This window comes from Mus caroli, unplaced genomic scaffold (genome assembly GCF_978045245.1).
Source record: "Mus caroli unplaced genomic scaffold, Mus_caroli_1 scaffold_17, whole genome shotgun sequence".
Classification (NCBI taxonomy): domain Eukaryota; kingdom Metazoa; phylum Chordata; class Mammalia; order Rodentia; family Muridae; genus Mus; species Mus caroli.
The window spans coordinates 19,411,044-19,435,743 of NW_028227272.1; the positions used below are offsets into that span (position 1 = coordinate 19,411,044).

At 48.3% G+C, this 24,700-nt stretch overlaps 1 protein-coding gene and 1 non-coding gene across 3 annotated transcripts in view; both read right to left on the bottom strand.

The window, feature by feature from the left end:
- Dgkg (diacylglycerol kinase gamma) overlaps positions 1 to 24,700 on the bottom strand; it is a 190,404-nt gene that overhangs the window by 88,769 nt on the left and 76,935 nt on the right. The window contains exons 8-18 of one of the 2 annotated variants that reach the window (XM_021184691.3): positions 23,658 to 23,732; positions 22,882 to 23,004; positions 19,828 to 19,945; positions 18,422 to 18,510; positions 15,712 to 15,828; positions 14,754 to 14,846; positions 13,380 to 13,439; positions 9,348 to 9,427; positions 8,216 to 8,290; positions 5,766 to 5,851; positions 1,027 to 1,116 (exon numbers count right to left, since the gene is read on the bottom strand). In XM_021184691.3, the coding sequence (XP_021040350.1) occupies positions 1,027 to 1,116; positions 5,766 to 5,851; positions 8,216 to 8,290; positions 9,348 to 9,427; positions 13,380 to 13,439; positions 14,754 to 14,846; positions 15,712 to 15,828; positions 18,422 to 18,510; positions 19,828 to 19,945; positions 22,882 to 23,004; positions 23,658 to 23,732 (1,006 nt within the window). The remainder of the gene's footprint in view (positions 1 to 1,026; positions 1,117 to 5,765; positions 5,852 to 8,215; positions 8,291 to 9,347; positions 9,428 to 13,379; positions 13,440 to 14,753; positions 14,847 to 15,711; positions 15,829 to 18,421; positions 18,511 to 19,827; positions 19,946 to 22,881; positions 23,005 to 23,657; positions 23,733 to 24,700) is intronic. The other variant, XM_021184692.3, reaches the window with a different exon arrangement.
- On the bottom strand, positions 12,345 to 12,451 carry LOC115029677 (U6 spliceosomal RNA). Its single transcript, XR_003835226.1, has one exon. It is a non-coding gene; the product is annotated as a U6 spliceosomal RNA (small nuclear RNA).

A 24,700-nucleotide genomic window follows, 5' to 3' on the forward strand; every position in this document is an offset into this window, starting at 1 on the left:
CTTGGCCCATAGGGAGAAAGTGGCACTATCAGGAGGTGTGGCCTTGTTGGAGGAAGTGTGTCACTGTGGGGGTGGGCTCTGAGGTCTCAAATAAGCTCAAGTTACACTCAGTGTGAAAGTCTCCGGCTGCCTGTGGATGAAGGTGTAGAACCTTTGGCTTCTCCAGCACCATGTCTGCCCACACACTGCTATGCTTCCCACCATGATGATAATGGACTGACCCTCTGAAACTGTAAGCCAGTCCCAATTAAATGCTTTCCTTTATAAGAGTTGTCTTGGTCATGGTGACTCTTCACAGCAGTCAAACCCTAAGGCAGAAGCCTATTGGAAGAGGAGACGGGGTAATAGGATACGGAACAAAAGAAGGTATGGGTGGGTAGATAAAATCAAAGACCAGGATAAACATGTATAAAAGGGCTTAACAAAACTTATTATTTTATACCGTAAATACCCCACTAATTGAAAGGAAAAAAAAGGGGGGGGGGAGGAAAGAAGGAAAAGAGGGAAGGAAAGACTTGTCAGCCGCATGGCTGGGAAGTTGTGTGCAGAGGACAGCAGATCCATCCCAGGTCCGCAATGTGTGGATAGTATAGTTAACCCTCAGGTCTGACTTCTGCTTCATCGACCAAGCAAGAACATGGGTACTGGCTGGTCTGGCCTGGCCTGGTCTTGTTTGCAAAGTTCTTGACCAATGCTCTAAAAGCCATCAGCATTCCCTATTCAACTTGGGGAGGGAGGGTTTCAGAAGGAAAGGCCACTGCCCTGGGAGTCTGGTAATCGAGATGTCCCTGGAGTCTTGTAATTGGTATGCATTTTAGTCTCCATTCTGAATCCTAATTCAGAAGGGAGGAGGGAGGAATTTTACGCAGGAACTTCTGTTTAATAAACTCAGGTATCGGAATGAACATCAGGAAGGGACAGGTGAGACCTGTCTGTACCCTGTGGTTGACCACGTCCTGCTGGGGCGGTGTCCCTAAGAACATGAATGCTTGGCTCTAGTGTGGCATCCGGGACATGCAGCCTTACCTCCTCCCCAGCGGAGGCATCGTGCGAGGTCATTCCCTGTTCCAAGAGGCAGGACAGCCACGGGTGGGTGCTTTGTGAAGTTAGCCTTATCTGCAACCCACATGAAAGATCAGACAAGCCACATGATTACAGATGATTGTATTATCTTATAATTCTCACCTGCTCTCCCCCGCCCTCACCGTAATCACAGAATCCCTCCTGTGATGGAGAACACACCCTTTGCAGAGGCCATCTACAGCATTCGCAGTGTGTTAGCTGCTACACGTTTGCCGAAGCTGTCAATCACATCTTCAGACTGAGCTAAATCTGTCTCCCTAGAATTTGCCCCTATTTACCCCAAACATGTCCGAATTCTGTTCTTCAAGGTGACAACACACACCTCAAAAACATTGGTTCATGTTGGTCAACAGTTAACCATGGTCATCATGAAGAATGATGACCAACACTAGTTTCCATTAATTGCCCACAGCAATCTAGCAGAGACGGAGGTACACGGAGAAGTGATTCCAGAGCCAGGATCCAACATGGATCTCTGGCTCCAAGTCCATTCTGTTGTCTTTAAGGGCTAGACAGTGCAGAGTGAAAGAGACATGTCTGTGACAGTAGGGGATGGTGGGGTATTTAGAAAGCTGACCAAGCTCACTGAAAGTTATTTCTATTGTACAGCTTAAGACACAACACTGTGCTAAAGTAGAAAAGCATTCCAGGTGTTACCTGACACCCACAAACCCAGCTTATTCTCTCACAACCCCTGCCACCTTCCTGAATACAGACTCTTATTATTTTCTCCTTTCTGCTTGCTCGGGAGCCCGAACGGTCAGCGGAAAATCTGCCTGTCGTCTTCAGCATGTCGGTAGAGCAGAGAGGGTTGAAGAGGGAGACACAGGCACCTTTGGGCTTTGAGGAGGCAGGTACACAAACCCTGCCCTACATGGTTCCTTAACATTCGCCATGAGTGGGGGCGGAGGGAGCTCACACTGGGGCCTCCTGGGTAGAGTGGGCCAAAAGCCTGATCTGTGCTCAAAGTGGCTGGTCTCAGGGTTGAGATTACCACTGATGGGCTGAAGTGGAACATGGAGAGATGCAATGCCTGATTTTTCCTGTCACATGCCTGGAGCCTCTTCACTCCTTGAACATGCTATCCACATTACCTGGAGGGCAGTTGTTTCTTTATGTCTGTCCCTTCTCCTGTGGTCACCACCTTGACAGGTTAGCCATCTTTATAGCACTGAGCCCAGGAGTCTGTGTGCCATCCTAATCTCCCCCCTTTCCCATTATCTACCCAGCACTTGAGCTATCTCCTTAACAGATTTCCCAGCAACCTCCTCTCCCTATCCCCATCTCCATCCACACTGTTCCGGTTCCATAGCCTCCTTTTCTCTCTCCCCCTGCAGGTCCACCCTCCAAGTGTGCTTTCCACAGAAGGCAGTGCATGGGCCCAGATCCTCCACGCTAGTGCCTTGTGTTGCCAGTGTTACAGCTTCCTCTGCATGCCAGGCTCTGCCTATCTTCCTAGGCTTCACCTTCAGCACACCTAACTTTTCACCAGGAAACCATCCTGAAGTGTTCTCAGTTCTAACACTCCTGAGTCTCAGCAGAGAAGCCAGACCAGGCCTGCATTTGGAGACTCTCCTAAGCACCTGGAGTATCGGAGCCTGGTGACCCTATCACACTCTCTCCCCTGAATGGACTGTAACCCCATGGAAGAGTGTGTTTCATTTGCCATGGCATCTGCATCTGGATCCACTGAGTCCTGCCAGATGTTGTGGCCACGGTCAGGTTCTCAGTGTGAGATCTTTGTACACACAGTGTATGATTGTACCTTTGACTGGAAAGGGAAAGGGGCGGGCGGTCCTGTTACAAGGTGACTGTGGCTGTCTGGTGTGCAAGAGAGGTCACCCTAAGAAGCCACATTTCAGTCGAGGCTGGGGAGCACTTCAGATGGGAAGATCACTTGGACAAGGCTCATGTGGGGAGGAAGACTGCTACATTTGAGGGTCTGAGCTGGGCCGGGTGTCTGCAATCCCCCCAGAGAAGGGTAAGAGGGAGATGACATCAGAAGAATCTGTCATTTCCTGAGGAACCACAGGAAGCTTTTGGTGTCTTTTCTGTGCACCACAGACCCACTGATATCAGGCAGAGCGTTATGGCCACAGCAGGGGAGGCGGGGTGACAGCCTCAGTGGGGCAGTGGAGATCAGGCACTAGTGCTTAAGTGAATGAAGAAAGGAGCTCGCTCGCAGTTATCTTTGCTCAGTAGGATCTGTGAGGAGTCACTGACCTGTGTGGAAAAGTCCATCTTTCATCTCACTGCATCGTCTTTCTCTCCCCCTAGCTACATCTGTCTCCTGTGTCCTCAGCAGAGGGATTCCATACAGTGTTTTACCGAGGGCTGCTTTCTTCCTCTGATGGGGCAGAGGGAGCTGTGAAGAACCTGGTACTGCAGCCAGGAGCCACCTTCCCTCCCACGGCTCCTGGATGGAGGACACTTTCATGTCCCACAAACTTCAGAGTTTGTGGCAGCAGAGCTCTCTCTCTCTCTCTCTCTCTCTCTCTCTCTCTCTCTCTCTCTGTATGTGAGAGAGATGTGTTTGTATGTGAAAGATGTGTATGTGTGAGAGAGATATGTTTGTGTGCGTGTAAGAGAGGGATGTGTGTGTGTCTGATATGTATATGTCTGATATATGTGTGTTATGTATGCATTTGGTGTGTGTGTGTGTGATGTGTGTTAGTTATGTGTAATTATGTGTATGAGGTGTGTACATGATGTGTGTCTCTGATATGTGTATGTCTGATGTGTGTGTGATATGTATGCATATGGTGTATGTGATGTGTGTTATGTGTAATGATGTGTATGAGGTGTGTACATGATGTGTGTGATGTGTGTGTATCTTATACGTGTATGTCTGATTATGTGTGTGATTGATTATATGTATGTGTGTATGTCTGATAAGTGTATGTCTGATGTGTGTGTTATATGTATGTGATGTGTATGTGTGTCTGATACTTGTATGTTTGATGAGTATGTGTATGATGTATGTGTGCATGTGCGTGTGTGATGAGTGTTATATGTATGATATGTGTATCTGATACTTGTATGTCTGATGTGTGTGTTATGTGTATGTGTGTATATCTGGTGTGTTTGTTGGGAGGCACTGAAACCAAAGCATGGCTCACAGAGAAACAGCAGGTGGCAGGTGTACCTTCTCTCCTCCTGCCCTGAAGGCCTCACATTCCCTGCCTGATTTGGCTGGGGTCCAGAATTACGTACTTCTCATATCTTCCTGTTTCCACTGTGGCTCTGAACTGGTCACCTCTCACTGTGGGAACCTCCTGACTAGTGTCTTGCTCCTGCCCTCATCTCTTAGCATGCCATATCTCTTTCAATGCCACTTGATGCTTTGGCTCTGCCTCCTTTAAAAACCATACTCTACCCAGCAGCCCCCCAAAAGCCACATTCTACCTAGTGCCTTACATATGCCACCTGTTCCTACCTTAGGGCCTTTGCCCTTGCTGTTTCTTTCATCTGGCCTATTCTCAGGTTTCCCCCCTCCCGTTTTTAGAACTAGCATCCCTTCCTACCCTGTGAGGTCTTCCCTGACTTCTCTTAGATCACACCCCACACACCTCCTCTTCCTTTGTCTCTCCCTTTTTACATGTATGTTTACCCTGACATTCTATCCATTTCCCTCATTTCTCTGTTGCCTGGGTCTTTCCTCTAGATCAGAGGTTCTCAACCTTCCAAATGTAGAGACCTTCTAATACAGTTCCTCATGTTGTGGTGACTCCCAATCACAAAATTATTCCTGTTGCTAGTTTATAACTCTAATTTTGCTACTCTTAGGGATCATGATTTGTGTTTCCTGATGGTCTTAGGGAACCCCATAAAAGGGCCATTTCATCTCCCATGAGATCGTGACCCACAGGTTGAGAGCCACAGCTCCAGAAGGTGGGCTCCATTAGGGTAGTAATTTGGCCTCTTTGTTCCTTGGCGGCATCTCTAGTTGACTCCAAGAGGGCTTGGCCCATAGAGATTCCAGGCAGCATTTGTAATGACTGACAGATGCTGTGAAACAGCCCTGGGCTCATGGCTCTGGTCCTGCCCCTCTTTGATGCCTGCCCACCCCAGTGCCTCCGTTGGTAGCTTTCCTGCCTTGGTGTTCTATATTGCAGACTTTACCTTGGTTCAGCAGGGGCTAGGTCTTAACTATACCCCATCCCTAAGTATCACAGATAGGCACTATCATTTTCTGGATCCAGGCAGAGCTAGGCTAGACCTCAGGCCCCCAGCCCTCCAGCCTGCTCCCCTGCCTTCTCCATGTGGGACACAGCTCGGCATGGCAGTCCTCTGCTTGTACTGACCTGCACTTTCCAGGTGTGCTTTCTGGACTCCTGCTCCAGATGTTCATCCCTAAGCAGATCTGCCACGCTTAGCTTCTTGCCCTTTATTTAACATCACCCCGGCTCCACCTGGATCTCCAGTCCTGCTTCTAATACATCTGGTTCTGCTACTGCCCAGCAGTACTGGTACTGCTCTGCCTCTGACACACATGTTTCTGAAGACCAAGTCTACGATGAAAACTCTTCACTGCAGATCCCTAATCAAGCAGCAGTCCAAGCAAGGGTAGGCACCCGGATGGAGAAGGCATGGCTCTGCTCCTTCTTTAGTTCACTGCCTTCTGACGACTTCACACCTACTCACTATAAAGAACAAGGAAAGGCCTTCCTGGCCATCCTTACCAATGCAATCCAAAATCCAGCCAACTGTCCCATCTCCGCCACAGGCGAGGACGCGGAAGTCTGGGGTATCGTGAAAGAAGTTCAATCTGGAAAGAAAGGCCACAGTGGTCTTGTTATTAGGTGACTAACATTGTTATTATTTCAACACGTATCAAGTGTGCAGTGAGTGCATGCATACGTGTGTGTGTGTGTGTGTCTGTGTACCTGTGTACATGCATTTGTGAGTGTGGTGTTGGGGATTGAACCCTGGTGCCCAGCATATCAAACAAACTATCAACGAGCTACATTACAGTCTTAGCACGTGACACCTCTGGTCCTCCCCAGTCCCTGGAATCAGGTTCTTTCAGGATCGGAAGAGTCACTTAGCACTCTGGAACCAGAATTTACTGTGTAGTGCTCCCAACGACGGAGAAGAATCAGTTGTGTGTGTATATGTATGTGGGGTGCTGACTTCCTAATAGAAGGAGAATCTGACCCAACATTCAGCATGCAGAAAACCACTTTTGAGACTTCCTCTATGATTTGAGGAATTCTCAGTTTTCACATTTTGGCAACAACACAAAGCATCCCTAATATTTTGACTCCTCTCAGACTCTCCTGACTGCTGCCTCTAGTACTACCTCCTTAAGAGAGATTCACTTAATTATCTGGGTCTTTATTTTCTCCTCTGAGGGCCCCCTGCCATGGGGAGTGAGACCCCATTTTCCCTGGGAGCATGAAGCCGGAAGAGCAGGACCTGGGATCCACTGACCTTCTGGTGAGTCTGTGGCTATAATTCAGAGGTTTGTGAACTTGGAAGAGAAAATATAATGTTAATATCTTCTCTGATCTCTAACTGACACTTAGCATTTCTTTCAATTATGAATGTAGACAGCAGACCACAGAGGCTTCAATGGCACCTGCAACTTTGTCACTGAGTATATAACAGCTGTTTCAACACCTCAGGAAGGCTGTACTGTAGGTTCCATGCTATCATTTCTGTAGCTTGTGGCTTTCAGTTTACAGTCATTATTGAACCTGACTATGGGTGTTGTTGTTTAGTGTGTTGACAGAAGACATTCTCTTACATACCACAAATTTGTCTTTTTAGTTTTGGGTAACCACTTCTCAACATAATTAGCTTCACTGGAAATCACATATTATTTCATGTTATGCTTTAGAAAACATTATTTTAGATGGAGTTCATACTCTACCAGATTGTGACTGGAGTCCTTGGCAGAAAAAGCCAAGAACCCTTGCTTTGGGGGAAAATGTGACCCATGGACACCTTGAGGTGTCATTATGTCTCTCTTCCCAGACAGATGGTCTGAGGAGTCCCAGGGGCGCTCTGAGCACGGATGCCTGTGTTGGCAAGTCACTATCCTCTCTCCCTTCTCTTGCAGAACCCCGCTCTCCTCCAGGCAGTACATTCTGAGTAGAGGCTCCCTTCCACTGGACGGCCTGTCTGCATACAGATAAACAGGCACATTGAAGGTGCTCTGGGCTCAGCAGCCCTGGAAGTAGGCCATGAGCTTGTCACCCACAGGAAAACCAATCAAAGGTCGAGAAGGCTGTGCTCCTGAAATACCCTAGGAGAGAGCAGGGCCGAAAAGGCACTTGATGTTTTGGTACATGGTGGTGCTATCCGGCAGTAACTGGCAGTAACCAGCAGTAACCGGTAGACACGAGGCTATGTGGCAACTGGGAGAGTCTGGACCGACTTCTGAGTAAATTTTACAGATTGGTGAATGTGCACCTGTGTGTCGTTCTCCTTTTAACTGGGTCTTGTGCTTCCGTTTCTATAAATAATCCCCGTGCCAGACAACGGAAAGACAGGGACAGGTTCCATTTTTAGACACCTTACTCCAGCCCCCTTGGAGGAATCTCAATGACTCTAGAGTAGAAATGCAGGTCAGGAAGTGTGAAAGCTCAGACCAGATGTGGAAGATGGTGCTGGCAGAGCTGCCAGCAGGTGGCGCTAGGGCACCACCTATGACTGGTTAAATGGCATCAAGGCCAGCTCCACCCACCAGACCTTCAGACGAGCCATCTAGGTCCTGCCCCCTCCCCTCTAACAGGGGTCAGGGAGGTGGGAAAAGGGTTAGGAGATGTGTAATCTCTGAAAAGCTGGGTAATTCAGGGAAAGAATGTTTTCGATGACAGAAATGCTCCCATAGCAAAAGACATGACAGACTTGGAGTGAATGTGTCAATCTACGGAAAGACATCATTAAACACACTATGACGATATCAGCCTTGCAAGGAAGTCCAAGGAAGTCGGCAGTGTGACCTCCCTGTCCGTCCAATGACTGGGTCATAGTTTCTCTCTGACATCAATACCTCCTTCAGAGACAAGGTAGACAGGGCAACTTCCTAAACAAGAACCAGGGTCAAGGTGAGGGCTGGGCAGAAAAAGCCAGGAGACAAAGAAAGGTGTTTTCTTCAGAGACAAAAGCAGGGCAGAGTCCATACCCTGGTGTAGGTCCCCCATTGTCCAGGTTGAAAACTTGTTCGGGGTTGAGCAGGTAGTGAAATTTTCGAAGAATTCTACAGGGGGAAAAAACACAATAGAGGCGAGAAATGGTAGGGTAGTAGTCACATGGGGGCAAGTACCTTTGGACCCATCTGTGGTGAAATCTGCCAGTTGTTTAAACCTAAGCCAGGAAGTGATGGGTGCAGACCCGCTATCCCAGTACACCTAGCATCCCCATATCCTTCCATCTGGCCAAAAGCTGCCCCTCCATCTGACTCCAGCCCCACCCTATGGACTGCTTATTGCTATGGGAGAGAATAGGACTGCTGTCCTAAATAGCTTCCTTCCTGTTAGAGACCTCTGGGTATTCTGCATGGTTTAAGTAGGGTGATTCCATCTATTGTTGACTGTCCAGAGGTGCTGAAGGCCCCCAAGGAGTGGGCCCAGCATCCTCATAAGAGTACATGCAGGAGGAGGTGGGGCTGGAGGCAATGGCTATGTCTGGGTTTGGTTTCTAGGCTCTACCTTGAGACTAGGTCAGGCTAGGAGGGTGTCTTGCCATTGGATAGAGGTGGGGTCCTCATAGTACTTGGCTTGGGCCCTACCTAATTTTATTTTTTCTAAGCCTGAATTCCTGCTCTCTGTACCATCTGCTCATTTCCCAGACTGAGCAGGCCTGGGCGGCAGAATGCTTCTGCCTGCCCCCCATGTCTTCCCACCCCGCTGAGCTTACTCCAGTTTCGCCCAAACCCCATTTCCTTCACTGATACGGTGGGGTTGGGGCTAGGCCAGGTAGTCCTAAGCAGGTGAACCTCACCAAGTCTTTTAAACCAAGAAGAGACTTGTGATGGCTTAGGAAAAAACAGGTCCCTTAGAACTTGATTCTGGCGACCTTCACCAGGGCTCATGTGGCAGGTCCAAGGCTAAGCACTAAGTCTATTCTAATCCTTAAGGTAACCTGTGAGAGGTAATATCATTGCTATCATGTCACAGGGGCAGAAACTGAGGCACGGGCTATTAACTCACCTGGCCCATGTTTTTTTGACTATACAGTCTACTATGTTGGGGCTGAGGGAAGGAAGGGGGTTGGGTCAGGTTGTTTCAGCCTATTTAAAAGAAAAGCGGACCTACCTTTCTCCTTGTCTTCCTCCACTCTTGGGGTTCACCAGGACCAGCAGAGGATGCGTCCCCGGGCTAGGGATGATCTTATACTTAAAAATGAGAAGAAAGAGATGTGAGCTTTATTCAGTCGTGACATGAGATGAAAGCAGGTGTTGAGACAGCTTTGGAAGGTGGATGGGAAGCAGGCCCAGGCATGGAGGAGAGGAGGGGGGCTGTTTGTCTGCCGGCTGAGCTTCCTGGGGGAGACATGGCTGATTCCAGCCCAAGGGACTTTTAAAGGGGGGTTAATGGCAATAAGGGTTGGAGGTCGGGATCAGAGATGGGGGGGATGACACCCGCTTCAAATTATGCCTACAACACGAGATCAAAATAGTCTAGCATAGCAGTTCTCAACCTTCCCAATGCTGCAACCCTTTAATACAGTTCCTAATGTTGTGATGACCCCAACCACAAATGTATTTTGTTACTTCATAACTGTAGTGCTGCTACTGTTATGAATCAATACAGATATCTAATATGCAAGGTGTCTAGTTTGTGACCCCGAGGGGTCTCCACCCACAGGTTGAGAACCACAGGTCTAGAGGGTACATCTGACAACATCAATGAATGCCCTTGGGGTGCTCAGGGCCCAGCACTATCCAAATTCTTATGGCCACACCCAATTTTCCTCCTCTCTGTGGGGTCTGTCCTCTTCTGATCTCTCAGTCACTGCTGAGGTTACCTCAATAATGGTACCACACTAGCAGGCCCACACAGCTTGTCTTTTCCATAAGCCTAGCCGTTCCTCTTGGAATGTCCTTTTCCGGTTGGTTACTCAGCTGGGCATCCAGGGGGAGATCCTGACCTGCCAAGTCCTTCCCTTAGAATTTCTCTGACAGCCACCATGATCCCCATGCCTTTGAGGCCTTTCCTACCCACACTGTATCCTCCATACCCCACTCCAGTTCCTTTCTGGGACACCACATCTCAGGCCACTCCTAACGCACCTGTAACAGCACCCTGATGCTCCCAGAATCTGACCCGAATCTCTAAGACTTCTCAGCCTCACCCCTTTCTTCTGCGCTCTCCTTGCTCCTCCTGTCCCACAGTGACCAGCCTAGCAGCCGGCTGGCACCCTCCAGTGAGAAGTCCCTGTTGCCATCCTCCAGTGAGTGTGTCTAGCCATGCTCACACTCTTTTGCTCTTATCCTATGGCTCGAAATACTCTCTCCTTTGTAACTTCTTAAAGAGATCCAGAATAATCCAGGAAGTGGTGGCACATGCCTTTAATCCCAGCATTTGGGAGGCAGAAACAGGTGTGTGTCTATGAGTTCTAGGACAGCCTGGTCTACAAAGTGAGTTCCAGGCCAGCCAAGCTACAGAGAAAACCTTTCTTTAAAAAAATCCAGAAGAGCCCATGGCCATCACCTCTGTAACCTGGCCCTCAACCAGAGCAACTAAAAACTACTGCAGTGTGACCCATGTAGTATATCCTGCTGCAGTGTGACCCATGTAGTATATCCTGCTGCAGTGTGACCCGGGTAGTATATCTTACTGCAATGTGGCCTGTGTAGTATATCCTACTGCAATGTGACCTGTGTAGTGTATCCTGCTGCAGTGTGACCTGTGTAGTATATCCTGCTGCAATGTGACCCATGTACTATACCTACTCAATGTGACCCGTGTAGTATATCCTACTCAATGTGATCTATGTAGTATATCCTACTGCAATGTCACCTGTGTAGTATATCCTACTGCAGTGTGACCTGTGTAGTATATCCTACTGCAATGTCACCTGTGTAGTATATCCTACTGCAATGTCACCTGTGTAGTATATCCTACTGCAGTGTGACCTGTGTAGTATATCCTACTGCAATGTCACCTGTGTAGTATATCCTACTGCAATGTGACCTGTGTAGTGTATCCTGCTGCAGTGTGACCTGTGTAGTATATCCTACTGCAATGTCACCTGTGTAGTATATCCTGGAGGGTTTATGTTTCTTTCTTTGCATTTATTTTTTTATCTTTCATTTGTTGGTGAAATCTCAGGCCTCCGAGTGGATCGGAAACACTGAGAGCAGAAGGAGCTTCTGTGAGTCCCATGGTGCCTGACACAGCAGTGAGCACGCAGTCAATTTCTGCGGATTCAGCGGAATGATATTCCCACACAGAGATACAGCTTGGCTTCGTGGTCAATATTTAATGCCTGCATTTGTTAGTTTTAAACTTCACACCTATCACAACTTACAGGTTTGCAAAGTGCAGTGTTTGTTGTTTATGATCTTAATTCTCTTGTCTCCTAGGGTAATTGTGTGATACTCAGAAGCATTTTGGAGCCAGGGTGTAGGCCCTTACGTCTGGGGGATGATATTAAAGTACTCCATAGCCCATATTGCATGGGACCTGCCAGTGAGATTGATGCCAGTGTGGACAACTTATGTCTCTTGTCTCTCTTGCCTCTTTCTCCCTCCCCCTCCCCCTCTCTCTCTCCCTCCCCCCCACTGTATGTGTGTGTGTTCTCTTCTATATGTCTAGATCCTTTTCTTTGTGGTATCTGGACTCTTGTACAGGTATCTAGAACCTTCCTTTTTTTTTTTTTTACTTTATTTTTTTTAATTAGGTAATTTCCTCAATTACATTTCCAATGCTATCCAAAAAGTCCCCAATACACTCCCCCCCCCCAGTCCCCCACCCACCCACCCCCACCCCTTGGCCCTGGCATTCCCCTGTACTGGGGCATATAAAGTTGGCAAGTCCAATGGGCCTCTCTTTCCAGCGATGGCCTACTAGGCCATCTTTTGATACAAATGCAGCTAGAGTCAAGAGCTCTGGGGTACTGGTTAGTTCATAATAATGTTCCACCTATAGGGTTGCAGTTCCCTTTAGCTCCTTGGGTACTTTCTCTAGCTCCTCCATTGGGAGCCCTGTGATACATCCAATAGCTGACTGTGAGCATCCACTTCTGTGTTTGCTAGGCCCCAGCATTGTCTCACAAGAGACAGCTATATCTGGGTCCTTTCAGCAAAAAAAAATATGGAACGCTTCACGAATTTGCCTGTCATCCTTGCGCAGGGGCTATGCTAATCTTCTCTGTATCGTTCCAATTTTAGTATATGTGCTGCCGAAGCAAGCACTAGAACCTTCCTTTTTGAGCTTCTAGAGCAGTGGTTCTCAACCTGTGGGCCATGCTCCATGAGGGGTGATGTGTGTTGCATATCAGATATCCTGCATATCAGATGTGTACATTATGATTCATAACAGCAGCAACATTGCAGTTATGAAGAAGCAACAATGTCACGTGATGGTTGGGGAGTCACCACAGCATGAGGAAGGTCTGGAGCATCCTCGTCAGCTGTGGCCCACATCGGTTTCATCTTGCATCATCAATCTCAACTGACCTTGTAATTTCAAAGCACACAATCTCATGATCCCAGTCTTACAGCACTGGGGGAGGCAGGCGGTCTAGTGGTGCTAAGCCCACTCTTAACAGAAGGAAACGTAAGCTCAGAGGCAAAGGATGAGGCTCTATTCTCCTAGTTCCTGTTCTGATAGTCTTTGTACCTCATCAGGCTGCCTTCTCTGCATTCCTCAGAACTTCATGGAGGACATGAAAAAATACTCTCTAGTGATGTAAAATGAGGTCTTAAAAACACACTTAAGGATTGAGAATCTTTGAATCTGGTCTGCTTTGTTTGCTAGGTTGTGTTCCAGAGAGATGGATAATGGTAGAAAACTCATTGTCTGGTTTTACATCACATATTCGTTACTGTTTAGGAGGTCTGCAAGGTGCAGTTTCATGTAACTTTCTCTTAAAGAGGTGAAAAAGCCAATTAGACCATCAATGGCATCATGGCATCAGCCAATCACCTTGCTTGCTACTTGTCTACTTGGTGGCAGTCAAAGGTTAACCCTAGAAGCCCAGGTAAATGTCCTCCTGTGACAGAACTGGCCTCCAAGAAAGCAAATGCTAGGATGCATTTCTTTGGAACCCAGGCCCCACTCTCCCTGCCCCAGCCTCTGGACCCACTTAAAATGAGTGTTGAGTGCCCATTCATGTGTTACCTGAGTTACAAGTTCACCCTTGGCGGCCACACTGCCATCGGACTTCCCTCCTTGCCGGTCCTGGGAGACAGAACATAAACAACCTTTGAAGAGGAAAAAGCCTACTCCAAGGACAAGAGGAGATGAAAGTGTTAAAACAAATGGTGGTCACAGCAAAGAGCTCAGCCAGGCAGAAAACCGTGAGGAAAGGATACACCCCTCAGGTTTCTTGGGCTTCCGCAGGCCCGTGATCACTGTAACCTGCGATTATATTCCTGGTGATGACGGTAACCTTGGGACGTGGTAAGGACACAGTAAGGAATGAACTGGGCAGGAGTCTGGTTTGTTGGCTGAGGGCTTTAAAAACTGTGAGAAGGCAGGCCTCACACTCAGCTTTCCTGCGCAGCGGGACTTGACACCATGGTGTGGCTGCCGTTCCTGGCTTATTCGACTTTGTTCCAAAGTTCATTGTTTATTCTATTGCAATCTGTCTAGCAAACAGTGTGATGTGGTACAATATAGTGTGTGTGGGAACGTGTGCATGTGTGTATGTGTGTGCATGTGTGCTGCCTGTGCAGACAGCATTGGCTTTCCTATATCTTCAAACTTTCCCAAGAGGATAATGATGCTGGTGTGCACCCAACTTTTGTGTTGTTTTGTTTAGCTTTATATTTTTGAGCATCTCCACTTTGGGGGTTTTGCCTTTTTCATTACACTGCAGTCATTTATCACGTGATCTCGGCTTATTCACCTGCTCTGTGAGTAGTTGGGAATTTGTCTTTTGATGGAATAAATGCTTGCATTTTTCCACAGGAAGAGAGCTTTCGTGATAGGAAGTTTGTATGTTTCTAACTTAATGGCAACTGACAAATAGATTTCCAAAGTGGTGATTTTCTTATAGGATTTTAAATGAGAGGGGAAAAAAAAAGTATCTATTCCAGTCAAGGGTGAGAAGGAAGGGTGGGCGGGGCTTGGCAACACTTTAAAGGTGGAAGTGCTGTCTTCAGAGGCAGGAAAGGCTTCAGGTGGTAGTACCGGGAGCTTCATTTGTTTCCAGATATGTCTGAGACCCTTGGGTGCAAGCCCTTGAGAGAATACAGGAGAAACCTGGCAAGGATGAGAGGCTAAGAAACCTGGCCAAGCACAGGTGGCTGTTTGAGCTGGGCTCTGCCTCAAGGATGCTTAGAAGGGATGCTCTGAACATCTGGAAGCAGCAGTCGGAAGCTGCTGTGTCAGAGCTTTCTAGTTCAGTCTGACTGGTATAGCACTAACGTCTTTTAATCACTCACCAAAGCAAAAACCCTGGGAATTGGTGGGGTAAAGTGGTAAATGTTGTCCGTCTCTGACCCCTGAACCTGGAAAAGCCAGAGCCCTGGTGGGGGCAGGACCACTTACTCCGGTGACGGGGCATATGGAGGTAGGCAGCAAAATGTGGTCTTTGAGTTCCCCACCGTCGCACACTGTCGATAATTCACATTTGCGGTGAAACTGGAGAGAAAAATGAAGGCGAGGATGAGCAGAAGTGACCAAGGAGACACGGGGTAGGAAGGCGGTGTGTCGAGATTTTTCTGGGGAAGCGAGCTGTCCCGTGCCCCTGCGTCTTGGAGCACTGTTGCCTTTGGCTTTGGCAGGTTTGTTGAGTATGTGTGATTATGTAGCATGTCTCCCAGGGGCACAGAAATGACACCTAGAGCTGTGCTTCGAGTGTGGCACCCTGAGTGGTTCTATATCGCTGTCTCTGGATCTCTGGGTTAGAAATTCTGAAGGACAGCTACCTCTGAGAAACCCGTGGGAGGCTGGAGGAAACCATCAACGGAACCCCTGCATCGTGAGAGGCGCTTTGTCTGGCTTGGAGGAGCCTCCCCTTTAGGGCTGATACCTAGCCAGGGTTACACAGCCTGGAATTGGCTTTGGGAGGAAGTTTGGGCAGCTCTGTGGCACCTGTCACGTTGAGAATGGTTGTGAACTCTGGCATGAGCTTGGCAGTAGCAAGACCAGGCCCCTGAGCAAGGAAGAGTGCTGCTGAGAGGAATGTGCCTTTGGACCAAAGTCTAACTCTAAGGTTAGAGGGGGCTTTCCAGGATTTAATCCCTCTCCTTAATCCCTCTCCCAACCTCTCAATTACTGGTTACCGCAGCCATGGGCGAAGGACGGTCAGGTTTAACGGGCTGTTCCCAGCTGAGGTACAGTAGGAAGGCAGCAGGTTGAATGGGTCCGGGGGCTCTGGGCTAGCCTTTTAGCCTCAGCCCTTCACTCTGCACTTGCCCTCCGGAGGGATGTTCACTACCCCAGGCTACAGCTCGAACAAAACCCACACTGAAAAGAAGTAGGGCCATCCTGGGCACCAACCCACCGTCATCCGGCACCACACGCAGTGCCGCGCGGTGACACTCTGGTAGCACTTGATACTTTTGTGGCACCGGTCACACTTGACGGAGGAGTTCCCTTCCACCCACGCATGCTGCATCACCTGTGGGAGGGAAGGGAAGGATACCAGGGAAGGCAGTGGAATCACGCCCCTGGGCCCAGGGCTACAAAGAAGTGGGCGGCGCGAGGAGCCCAGAGGGCCCTGTTTCCTCAGTGTGGAAGCTTATTGGATGCAGAGCTCCACCTGCCTGATCACCGCTATGCTAAAGCAAAACAGGTTAAACCGGTGGTTCCATTTTGCCTGTCCTAGCTCTCACCCCAGCAGGCAAGCATCTAAGTAGCAGCTCGCCTGCATCTCTCTGTCTAGAACTCGCTGTTGAGACTTGTCCTCTTGCGGACCCCTTTCCGGGAAGCAGTGTGGTGCAGTGGAAGCCGGAGGGCTCCGCGGGAGTCACCGACTTTGCACGTCACAGCATGCTAACTTTTGGCCAGTTTCTGGACCTATCTGAGTCTCTGGCCCCTCCTCTTTAGACAACAGCATGAGGCACCTCTGGGATACATTGAACTGCACATCTGGGAGGCTTCTGTGGTGCACTTCTCTGGTTAACTTACTTCCTTTCCCTTTGCCTCCTCAGCTGGCTGTTACAAGTCACCTGAGGACTCTGTAGAAATCTTAGTGCCCATCCCGCACTCTGAATGAAGGAATGCCGCCCCGGGTGCTGAGCTACCTGGCTGGGAAATGCCACTAGGGCAGGGCGGGGTGGTGGTGGTGGTGATGGTGTTTGTATGCATACTGTTAACAAAATCATGAACCTCTGAGCCTTTGCCTGGGAGCCTCCGCACTCAGATCTCTCCCCCTGGAATGCCACAGAACTTGAAATTTCCCACCAAGGTGTCCTGAAGCACCACAGGAAGATGTGGGAAAGTGGGGGCATATCTCAAAATGCTCAAGTTCAAATACTATATTAGAAACACATGAAATATTTACATGATATAATCCATATTTGCATTAAACAAGAATAAGTGCTTTAAATTTCTTAGCAGCCAAATTGTGTGGCGCTATTCACCCAGAATAATTTTACTAATTTATTGCTCCAAAACACGCGTCACACTTGATTTGTAGCTTCTTACATTCAGCCGCATCAGTGAGGTAGACAAAGAAGTCACTTTGTGAACTTGAATTCTACATGGTTACACAGACTATGCACTGAGATTATTGTTTCCATTTTGCAGAGGGACAAGTAGAGGCTTCAGAGAAGTGAATGACTGGCTCCGGGTTCCAACTGGTGAGTAGTCACCCAGGGACCCACAGCCCGGTCTATGGACTCAGGGTTGGTTGCCCCAACACTGTGTTGCTTTCTTCAACCTGTCTGGGGTCTGAAGAAATGGCAAGAGACTTGGGTTGTCCCTGCAGGCTCACAGGGTTGTGGATGTGCTCTACCGGGCCCTTAGCCGTGTCACCCTGCTCTCTGTGTCAGATAACGAGAGAGGCCTGAGCATAGGAGGCCCACTGTGTGCCCTGGTGGAAGCCAGGCATGGGCATGGAGCATGTGTATGGGGAGTGAGGCATGCAGTGGTTATGGGGCATGCATATGAGGAGTCCTGTGACAAGCCTTCCTCCCAGGAGGTCTTCCACCTTCTAACCATCTCTCAGTTCCTATTCCTCAGCTGCAGTGTGGATGGGCTAGCCCCCAGTTTTAAGGGCAATCTAGTTCTAGACTCAGCACAGAGCCCCACCCAAAGGCCAGGAGAGCTTTGGGCGCTTCCCCTACCTCCTGCTGTCTCATCTTGGCATCCTCGTGCCCAAGTCCTAGAGCTGAGCCTCACAAAGAACTGCCTTTGAATTTCCTTCCTTCCTTTGTTTACCTTGGTTAGTGGAGTCTGTTGGGGACACTCAGACACAACCAGACCTACGAGGGTGCATAGGAACAGACCTGGTCTGCTCTGCCTCTGGCAGCGCTGACTTCTGCTGTAACTGCTGGTAGAATCCTCTTCCCTCTGCTTTCCCTCCTATACCAAGCTCAGAAAGCATCCTATAATTAGAAGTGTCACCATCTCTTCATGTTTGAAGTTCTCCCTTGACCCTGCACTGCTTTCTAATTCTGGAGCTGGTCTTGAAAACCCTCCTCCAGGTAGGACCTCGTCACCTTGTGAACACAGCTCCTTGCCCTTCCCTGTAATTATCTTCTGACCAGATATTCCAAATCGAGTCCAGGCCATGGTCAGGCACATCTCTGTGCCTGTCCACGAGAGCCCCCTCTGCTAGAATGCTCTGCCCTCTTCCGTGCCTTGTGGAGCTCTCCTGGTTCAAAGAACAAACAGTGCCACCTCCTTTGTGATTTTTTTCCCCCTTTCAGGCTTCAACTGCACATTCCACGAGGCCTACGGTGGCACACACCTCGTGGCTTTGCCCTGTGCTCACAAACTTATCTAGAGTCCTAACCTGTGCAGAATTTGAGAAGACTGGATACTGTTTCTCGTAACCCATGGATGCCCTGGTACGGCGCCTAGCACACAGTGGGCTTCAGGGAGATGCTGAATGGATTGATGGATGAGTGAGATGGCTGGAGGGTCCTCGAGGCAGAAAAGGAACAGGAGAAAGCTCTCTGAGCCCCTTTCTGCACAGGGATCTGGGATGATGGATGTGTCGCCCCCGAGGCAGCATGCAGTAGAATGAGCCCATAGGTGTCACCAACCTCGCCACTCCTTTTGGCTTTGGAGTTTGTTTTCACACATCCATGAATGGTTTTGGATACACAGCGTTGGTGGACAGTATATTTACAGTCTGGAAAAAAGACAAAAGGACAGTGCTTATGAATGCCACCAAGGGAATTTATACATTAACCTCCCTCAGTGTATACACATTGCAGTGAAGGCCTGCTTCTCCTTCTAGAGCTGGCCTGGCTTAGCAGAAACCTGACCCTGTGCCATGTGAGCAGCTACCCTTCTCCCCACCTCTGCCTCTTCATACCACCTTTCTTTGATGACAGTGAGTGACTTTGCAGGTGTGAGCTTGGAAGGGACGGGGAGGGACAGATGATCAGCATCTCATGTTGGGATGCCAGCAAGTGGACAGAAAGCCTGTGGTCCCTGGGCTGATGGATGCTACTGGCCACAGCCTGAAGCATGTTGAGTAATTTGTATCCTTTGGACATTCAGGATTCTCTGTCAGATGCACACACAGTAGATTTTTTCCCCCTTTCTCTCCGGGGCAGGGATTTTTGCCATAATAAGTGGGGCATTTGTGTAGAGCACCATGCACAAGGGTCGATTAGTGATTCCGAAATTTGTCATCATTGTTGTAACTGTGGTTGTGTACCTAGCAAAGGACCAAGGGGTCTCAGGCTCAACAGGAATGAGAACATGTTGACAAGCTGATGTTTGGGGCCTGGAGGCAGGGGGAGTGGTGTCTGGGGAGATCGGTGGCCCTGTTCTTCAGCCTGCTCACTTCTGGTACTGTCTGCTATCTGGTCATGAGGTACCAGCTGGTGTCTGCTATCTGGCCATGAGGTGGCTGGCAGAACTCTGTGCCCACATTCTCTGGCCCCTCCGTTGCCTCTGTCTTTAGCCTTGTCTCCTCTTGCTCCCCACTTTCCAGACATCACCCTTTCTCCTTCTTTCCTTCCTTCTTTCTATTTCTTTCTGCGTTCCCCTTCTTAGTTCTGATCTGATCCCTCATTTGTGATTTTTTCCCTGCTTTCCCCTCTAGCTCTACCAAATGGATTACAAAATGAAATAAACATATACTTTTACTTTTCATCAGATTTCTAGGATATAAGATATGTTCTTAACTAACTAGAAAGCTTCTCTGAACACATATGAAATGATCGTTGGCCAGGAACACAGCCACAATTAGCATGAGTTACCTTTAATTTATGGACAGGCTTTAATATGAATTTTCTACAGGAACAATGACCTGTGACCTGAACAGCAGCAAACATCTTGTTCCTTTGACTCAACTAGCCCCAAAGCAGGCTGCAGAGGCCTTGCTGTTGAAACATTAGGGCAATCCCACCACCTGGGAAGCAGAAAGGCCTGGCCTTTGCCTGGAATGGACCCACTGAGCATGCCCAAGGGGAAAGGCGGCAGGACGGCTACTCACAGATGCAGCACAGGCCTTGCTTCCCAACACCCATCAGCATGGCGTGGCAGAAGTTGCAGTAAGTGGGCTTCTTGAAGTGCTTCAGGGTCCAGGCATGCCTTCCATCGCCCTTGGAGCCCTGCAGGGGTAGTGATGGTGAGACACACGGAGCTGGGATCCCCGCTGGGAGCCAGAGGCTGCCTCATGCAGGTGCGGCTTTTTCTCTATGTTCTCTTCTCATACTTGGAGGATAACTTACTCAGATTCACTAACAAATTCTTAGTGTATATTTTCGAAAATGAGCACATCCAAAAGGAAAGAGCATCTGAACAGAAGTGGGGGGGGGGGTTGGGGGGAGCTAAAATAAGCCCTCTCCTATCTGGATGCCAGAAGTATAATGGAAGAGCAATTTGACATGTCTGCCTGCCTATCTGTCTATCTACCTATCATATATTAGTCATCCATCCATTGATCTATCCATCCATCTGTCTAATCATCTATCCATCTATCGTCTATCAATTATCATCTATCTATCTATCTATCTATCTATCTATCTATCTATCTATCTATCTATCTTACCTGTCTATCTTAAGAGTCTTTAATGATTATAGAATGACTCAGAAACATCCCTCCTTGAGTGCCAGTCTAAATAACTTTTGAGAAAACAGATGAACATTACTGTGCTGGTCAGATGCAGCATTATTTCAAATACTGAAGACTAGGAAATGTCCTAACCATGCCCAGATCACTAAAGTTGTAGTACATCTATATAACTGAATACTAGGAGGCAATTTATTTATCTGTTTGGCCTCAAGGACTGATGATGATGAATGTTATTCCAGTCAGCTGCCAGATTCCAATCTGTACCAAGTTCTGAGGGGGTACAAAACTATTGGGGGAGCAGTAAGTTCATTACTAGTAAACAGATAAGAAAACAGACTCAGAGGGAGTCTGTAACTAGGCCAATGCCACAGGAAAGATGAGTGACAGAGCCAGTGGTTGATCTGTAGGCTCTTCACATCTCTCTCCACCACCTCCCCAAGGATCTTCCTGGACAGACGGAAACTTAGCACCTCATCAGGAGACCTGCTTATTCCTCAGCTAATCATCCTTTTATCTGAAAGCACCCCCATCTAGCCCAGTCCCCCGCCTTTCTGCCTTTCTTAGCTCCAAGAAGCAAATGGCTCGGGCACAGCTTCTGCTTGTGTCCTAGCACCACCGTGTGGTTCATTCGTTTCTGGCCAGGTTTTACTTCATCGCTACAGTTTTATCAGGAGACAGGGGATGTGCACAGAGATCCCTAAGTGTTCTCCGTGGTCATGTGTGATTGAAACTGGCACAAAAGTTGCAGCAGCCATCCAGGTGGGGCTCCCTGTAGAGGCCCGTAGGTTACTTGTTTATTAAAACTTGCTTAGTACACATTTACAATAGGTTTACAGAAGGCTTTTGATTAATATAAAAAAAAATGTACTTTTGTGTGTGTGTTCCACTTTTTGGATGTGAATTCCAGTTTTATGCAAGGCTGATTTGGTGTCTGACCCCAGAAAGGAGGTAAAGAAATATACAGGTTTTGCCAGCTGCCTTCTGAAGGTTGGGCTCCTTCCATACAAGATGTCGGTGGTGCTTTGAACACTAGCAAGTTCAGTACACGAACAGATGTTGGTTCCTTATGCTTACAAGGTCCCAGTTTTGTCCCCCCAAATGAAAACAAACCAAGACAACAACCTGTTGCTGTTAGAACAGCAGCCAATCAGAGCATCTCTTGGGATCCAGTTCCAAGTGAGCACTGACAACAGTCTACTTTGCTCTTGGGTTCTTGTGTGTGTAGCCCCTGGGCAAGAGGTCATTGTACGCAGGTCCTCAGGCTGAGTGTGACAGATGGGCCTCTGCTTAGGTGTGTGCCCTTGGACCAGTCCTTGACCTTGCTGGATCTCTGTTTGTAGAATGAAAGCTCTGGAGAAAGAGTCACAAAGGACTCTTCAGCCATGTCCTGTGCAACCCTCAGAGCCAGAATGTATGATCAAGTCAGTCCTGGTGTGCAAGCCTGTAAGCCTAGCCACTTGGGATACTGAATCAGGAGGATCATAAGCTCAAGCAGCATGGCCTGTCTGGGCTACAGAGCAAGTTTGAGGCCATCCTGGGCAACAGAGTGAGACTTTGATGCAAAAGTAAAACATAAAAAGAGAGATGGAGAGATGGACCCGTGGCAGAGTGCTCACCTAGCGTGCATGAGGCCCTGGGTTCAATCTCTATACACCCCACATAGGAAACAGAGCGAGTTCTCAGAATTTTGCTTATTCCATAGGGATAAGCCAAGCATGCTCCAAGGTTTCTTCTCGCTGCTCTGACTAAAGTGCAGGGTGCTGGAAAGTGTGGGCAATTTGGAGCTAGGTACCTAGCTCGTTTCTCTCAGTACGTACACTCCAGTTTTCCACCTGTACAAAGTGGGGTAAAAACACCTGTCCTATCTGTTTTGATTGTTAAGCCAGCATCCGTTTACAGAAGCCCCCGGGGCAGATCACTGTTCCTCTTCTCCCTTCCTTCCTTTGCTAATTATTTGCATTTTCCTAGTTTTAAAATTTTTAATGGAACTTACTCATTGGCAGGGGCAGATGGGCATTTGTATCATGGTGTGTGGAGGTCATATGGCAAGGAAGTGAGTTCTTTTCTTCCACGATGCGGGTTCTGGGAATCAACTCAGGTTACTAAGTGCCTCTGTGTGCAGGGCCACTTTGCTGACCCCTCTCCTAGGATGGTAAGACCTAACTCGATGAAAAGATGAGTTTCTCTGTGAAGTTTCTGTTTCACTTTGCCTGGGTGAGAATAAGTGTCTTGCAGGCAAATGCTTTATCTCTGTCGCCTCACAGTGAGCACAACAAAAAATTTCCCTTCGCAACAGAGCAGCAAAGAGTGGTCAGGGGGAAGAATAGATTTTGAGCACACAAAGTGAAAGGAATGAGAAGCAAGAGCTCCCTAGAGCCAGCAGGAGGGGTGGGGCTTGCCCATCGGGAAGCCTGGGGCAGACACTAGCAACAGGACCGAATCCAGAGCCACTGAATGTAGTTACTGACTTACAGAGTCATCCATCCCCAGGAGGACCAGCAAAGGGATGGTGGTCATCCCTGCGTTGATCCACTCCTGTAGAGACACGAAGCCATCCTTGTCATAGTCCATGCCTTGCAGCATCTCCTTCAGTATCTGTGGAAGCGAAAGAACGACAAAGGGTCCGTTGGCATCCATTTCTAGATGCCTCTGCTCTATGTTCTCTCTTCTGTCCTGTGTTGTTTTCTGGTTCACCCATTGCCCTTCTTATTCAGAGTGAGTTGAATGGCAAGGGAGCAAAACAGTGAGAAAGACCAGGGTTCAAGGCCCAGCTCTGTCCTGTCCTGACCTTAGGTGGCTCACCCCAGCTCTCTGTGCTCTGGGTGGCACATCTTAAGATGGAAATAATATTGCTGTATTCCAGCGCCTTAGCAAAGCCTGGAGGGGATGCATAGAAGGTATTTTTATCTAGCATCTGGTTATAGCGTCCCCCAGTGTGGCTAACATTAGCATCTGACCATTGACAACTCCTCTATGTTAGGCTCTAGCTTCTCTGTTCTCTGAGTTTCTATCATAGAGTTGCCCCTGCTGGGTAGGCTGGGGAACTGCAGTTTCTGCCACGTGTAGACTTCGTCCTGATACCTTAAGCATCTTTCCTGTTGGAGAAAGGGGAGATCAAACTGTAGGGCTTCAAAGAAGCTGTTATGAGGATGAATCTGGGGTACCACACAGACGCATTCAAACATTTGCATCGACACACCAGATGTGCCTCACTCCCTTTGGAGAAAACTGTGTTTGCAGAAACTCACAGGTCTGAGTTCCGTGGGATCCCACTCCAGGTACTGGGCAACGTGCAGCATTTGGCTCACAATCTGATCCATCTCCTGGAAAACATCAGGAGAGAAAATATCAAAGGGAGTAAACCAAAGTGTGTGTGCATGTGCGTGTGCGTGTGAGTGTGTGTGTGTGTGTGTGTGTGTATGTATTTCATTAGAATAAGAACAACACTGGAAATCAAACATGGCAGGAGAATGGACAAGGTGGATCATGAGGAAAAGCTTGTGAGATACACTGGAACCCCACAAGGGCAGCTGCCTTGACTACACAGGCCAGTACACATAGATGCTCATAGATGCGTGTCAAAGCCAGAGCTCTGCACACAGATCACCTGGAGCACTGACTCCAAGCCCTTCCCTCTTCCCACCATTCTGTCCTTTGACCCAGAAGCCACAGGGAGCCCTGTTTTCTCTTTTTGTAACATAAGCAAACGCAGATGAAGACAGGCTCCTCTTTGCCATTCTTATTGCTTGCTCTCCATCTCCACACCTTAGCAGCTTGGGCTCTGTTTGTCTGTCTGTCTGTCTCCCTCTGCTGTCAGGTTTACATCCTGTGTTGGTCCTTGCTGAAGCATTATGCCTTACATTTATTTGGCATCTTTGCTTTCCTTTGCATTAGAGTCAACCCTGAGCCTAGAACTGGGTGAACGGAAGTGTATGTATATGGACTTATTTTCCTTAAGGGTTACTCCTCTGGTGCCAATGCCTGTCTCTACCTAAAACCTTATAGATGTGTCTGGTGCTAGTGAGTTAGTGCATATCGGGACCCATGGGAACATACTGTGCTGGGAAGCATTTGGTGTCAGTTAGCATCTTACATGTGGGTACCACCCAAGATGTCCATAGGGAGATTGTTCTAGGAGATTGTGTGGACAGACTGAGAAAGTTTGCAAGGTGTTAATTTTTTCATGTCCAATTCAGGATAAAGTCAAACAAGCCATGTCTCAACATCCATTTTTTAAAAAAAATATATATTTAATTGTTTTGTGTGTGTGTCTGTGGTATGTATGTGTATG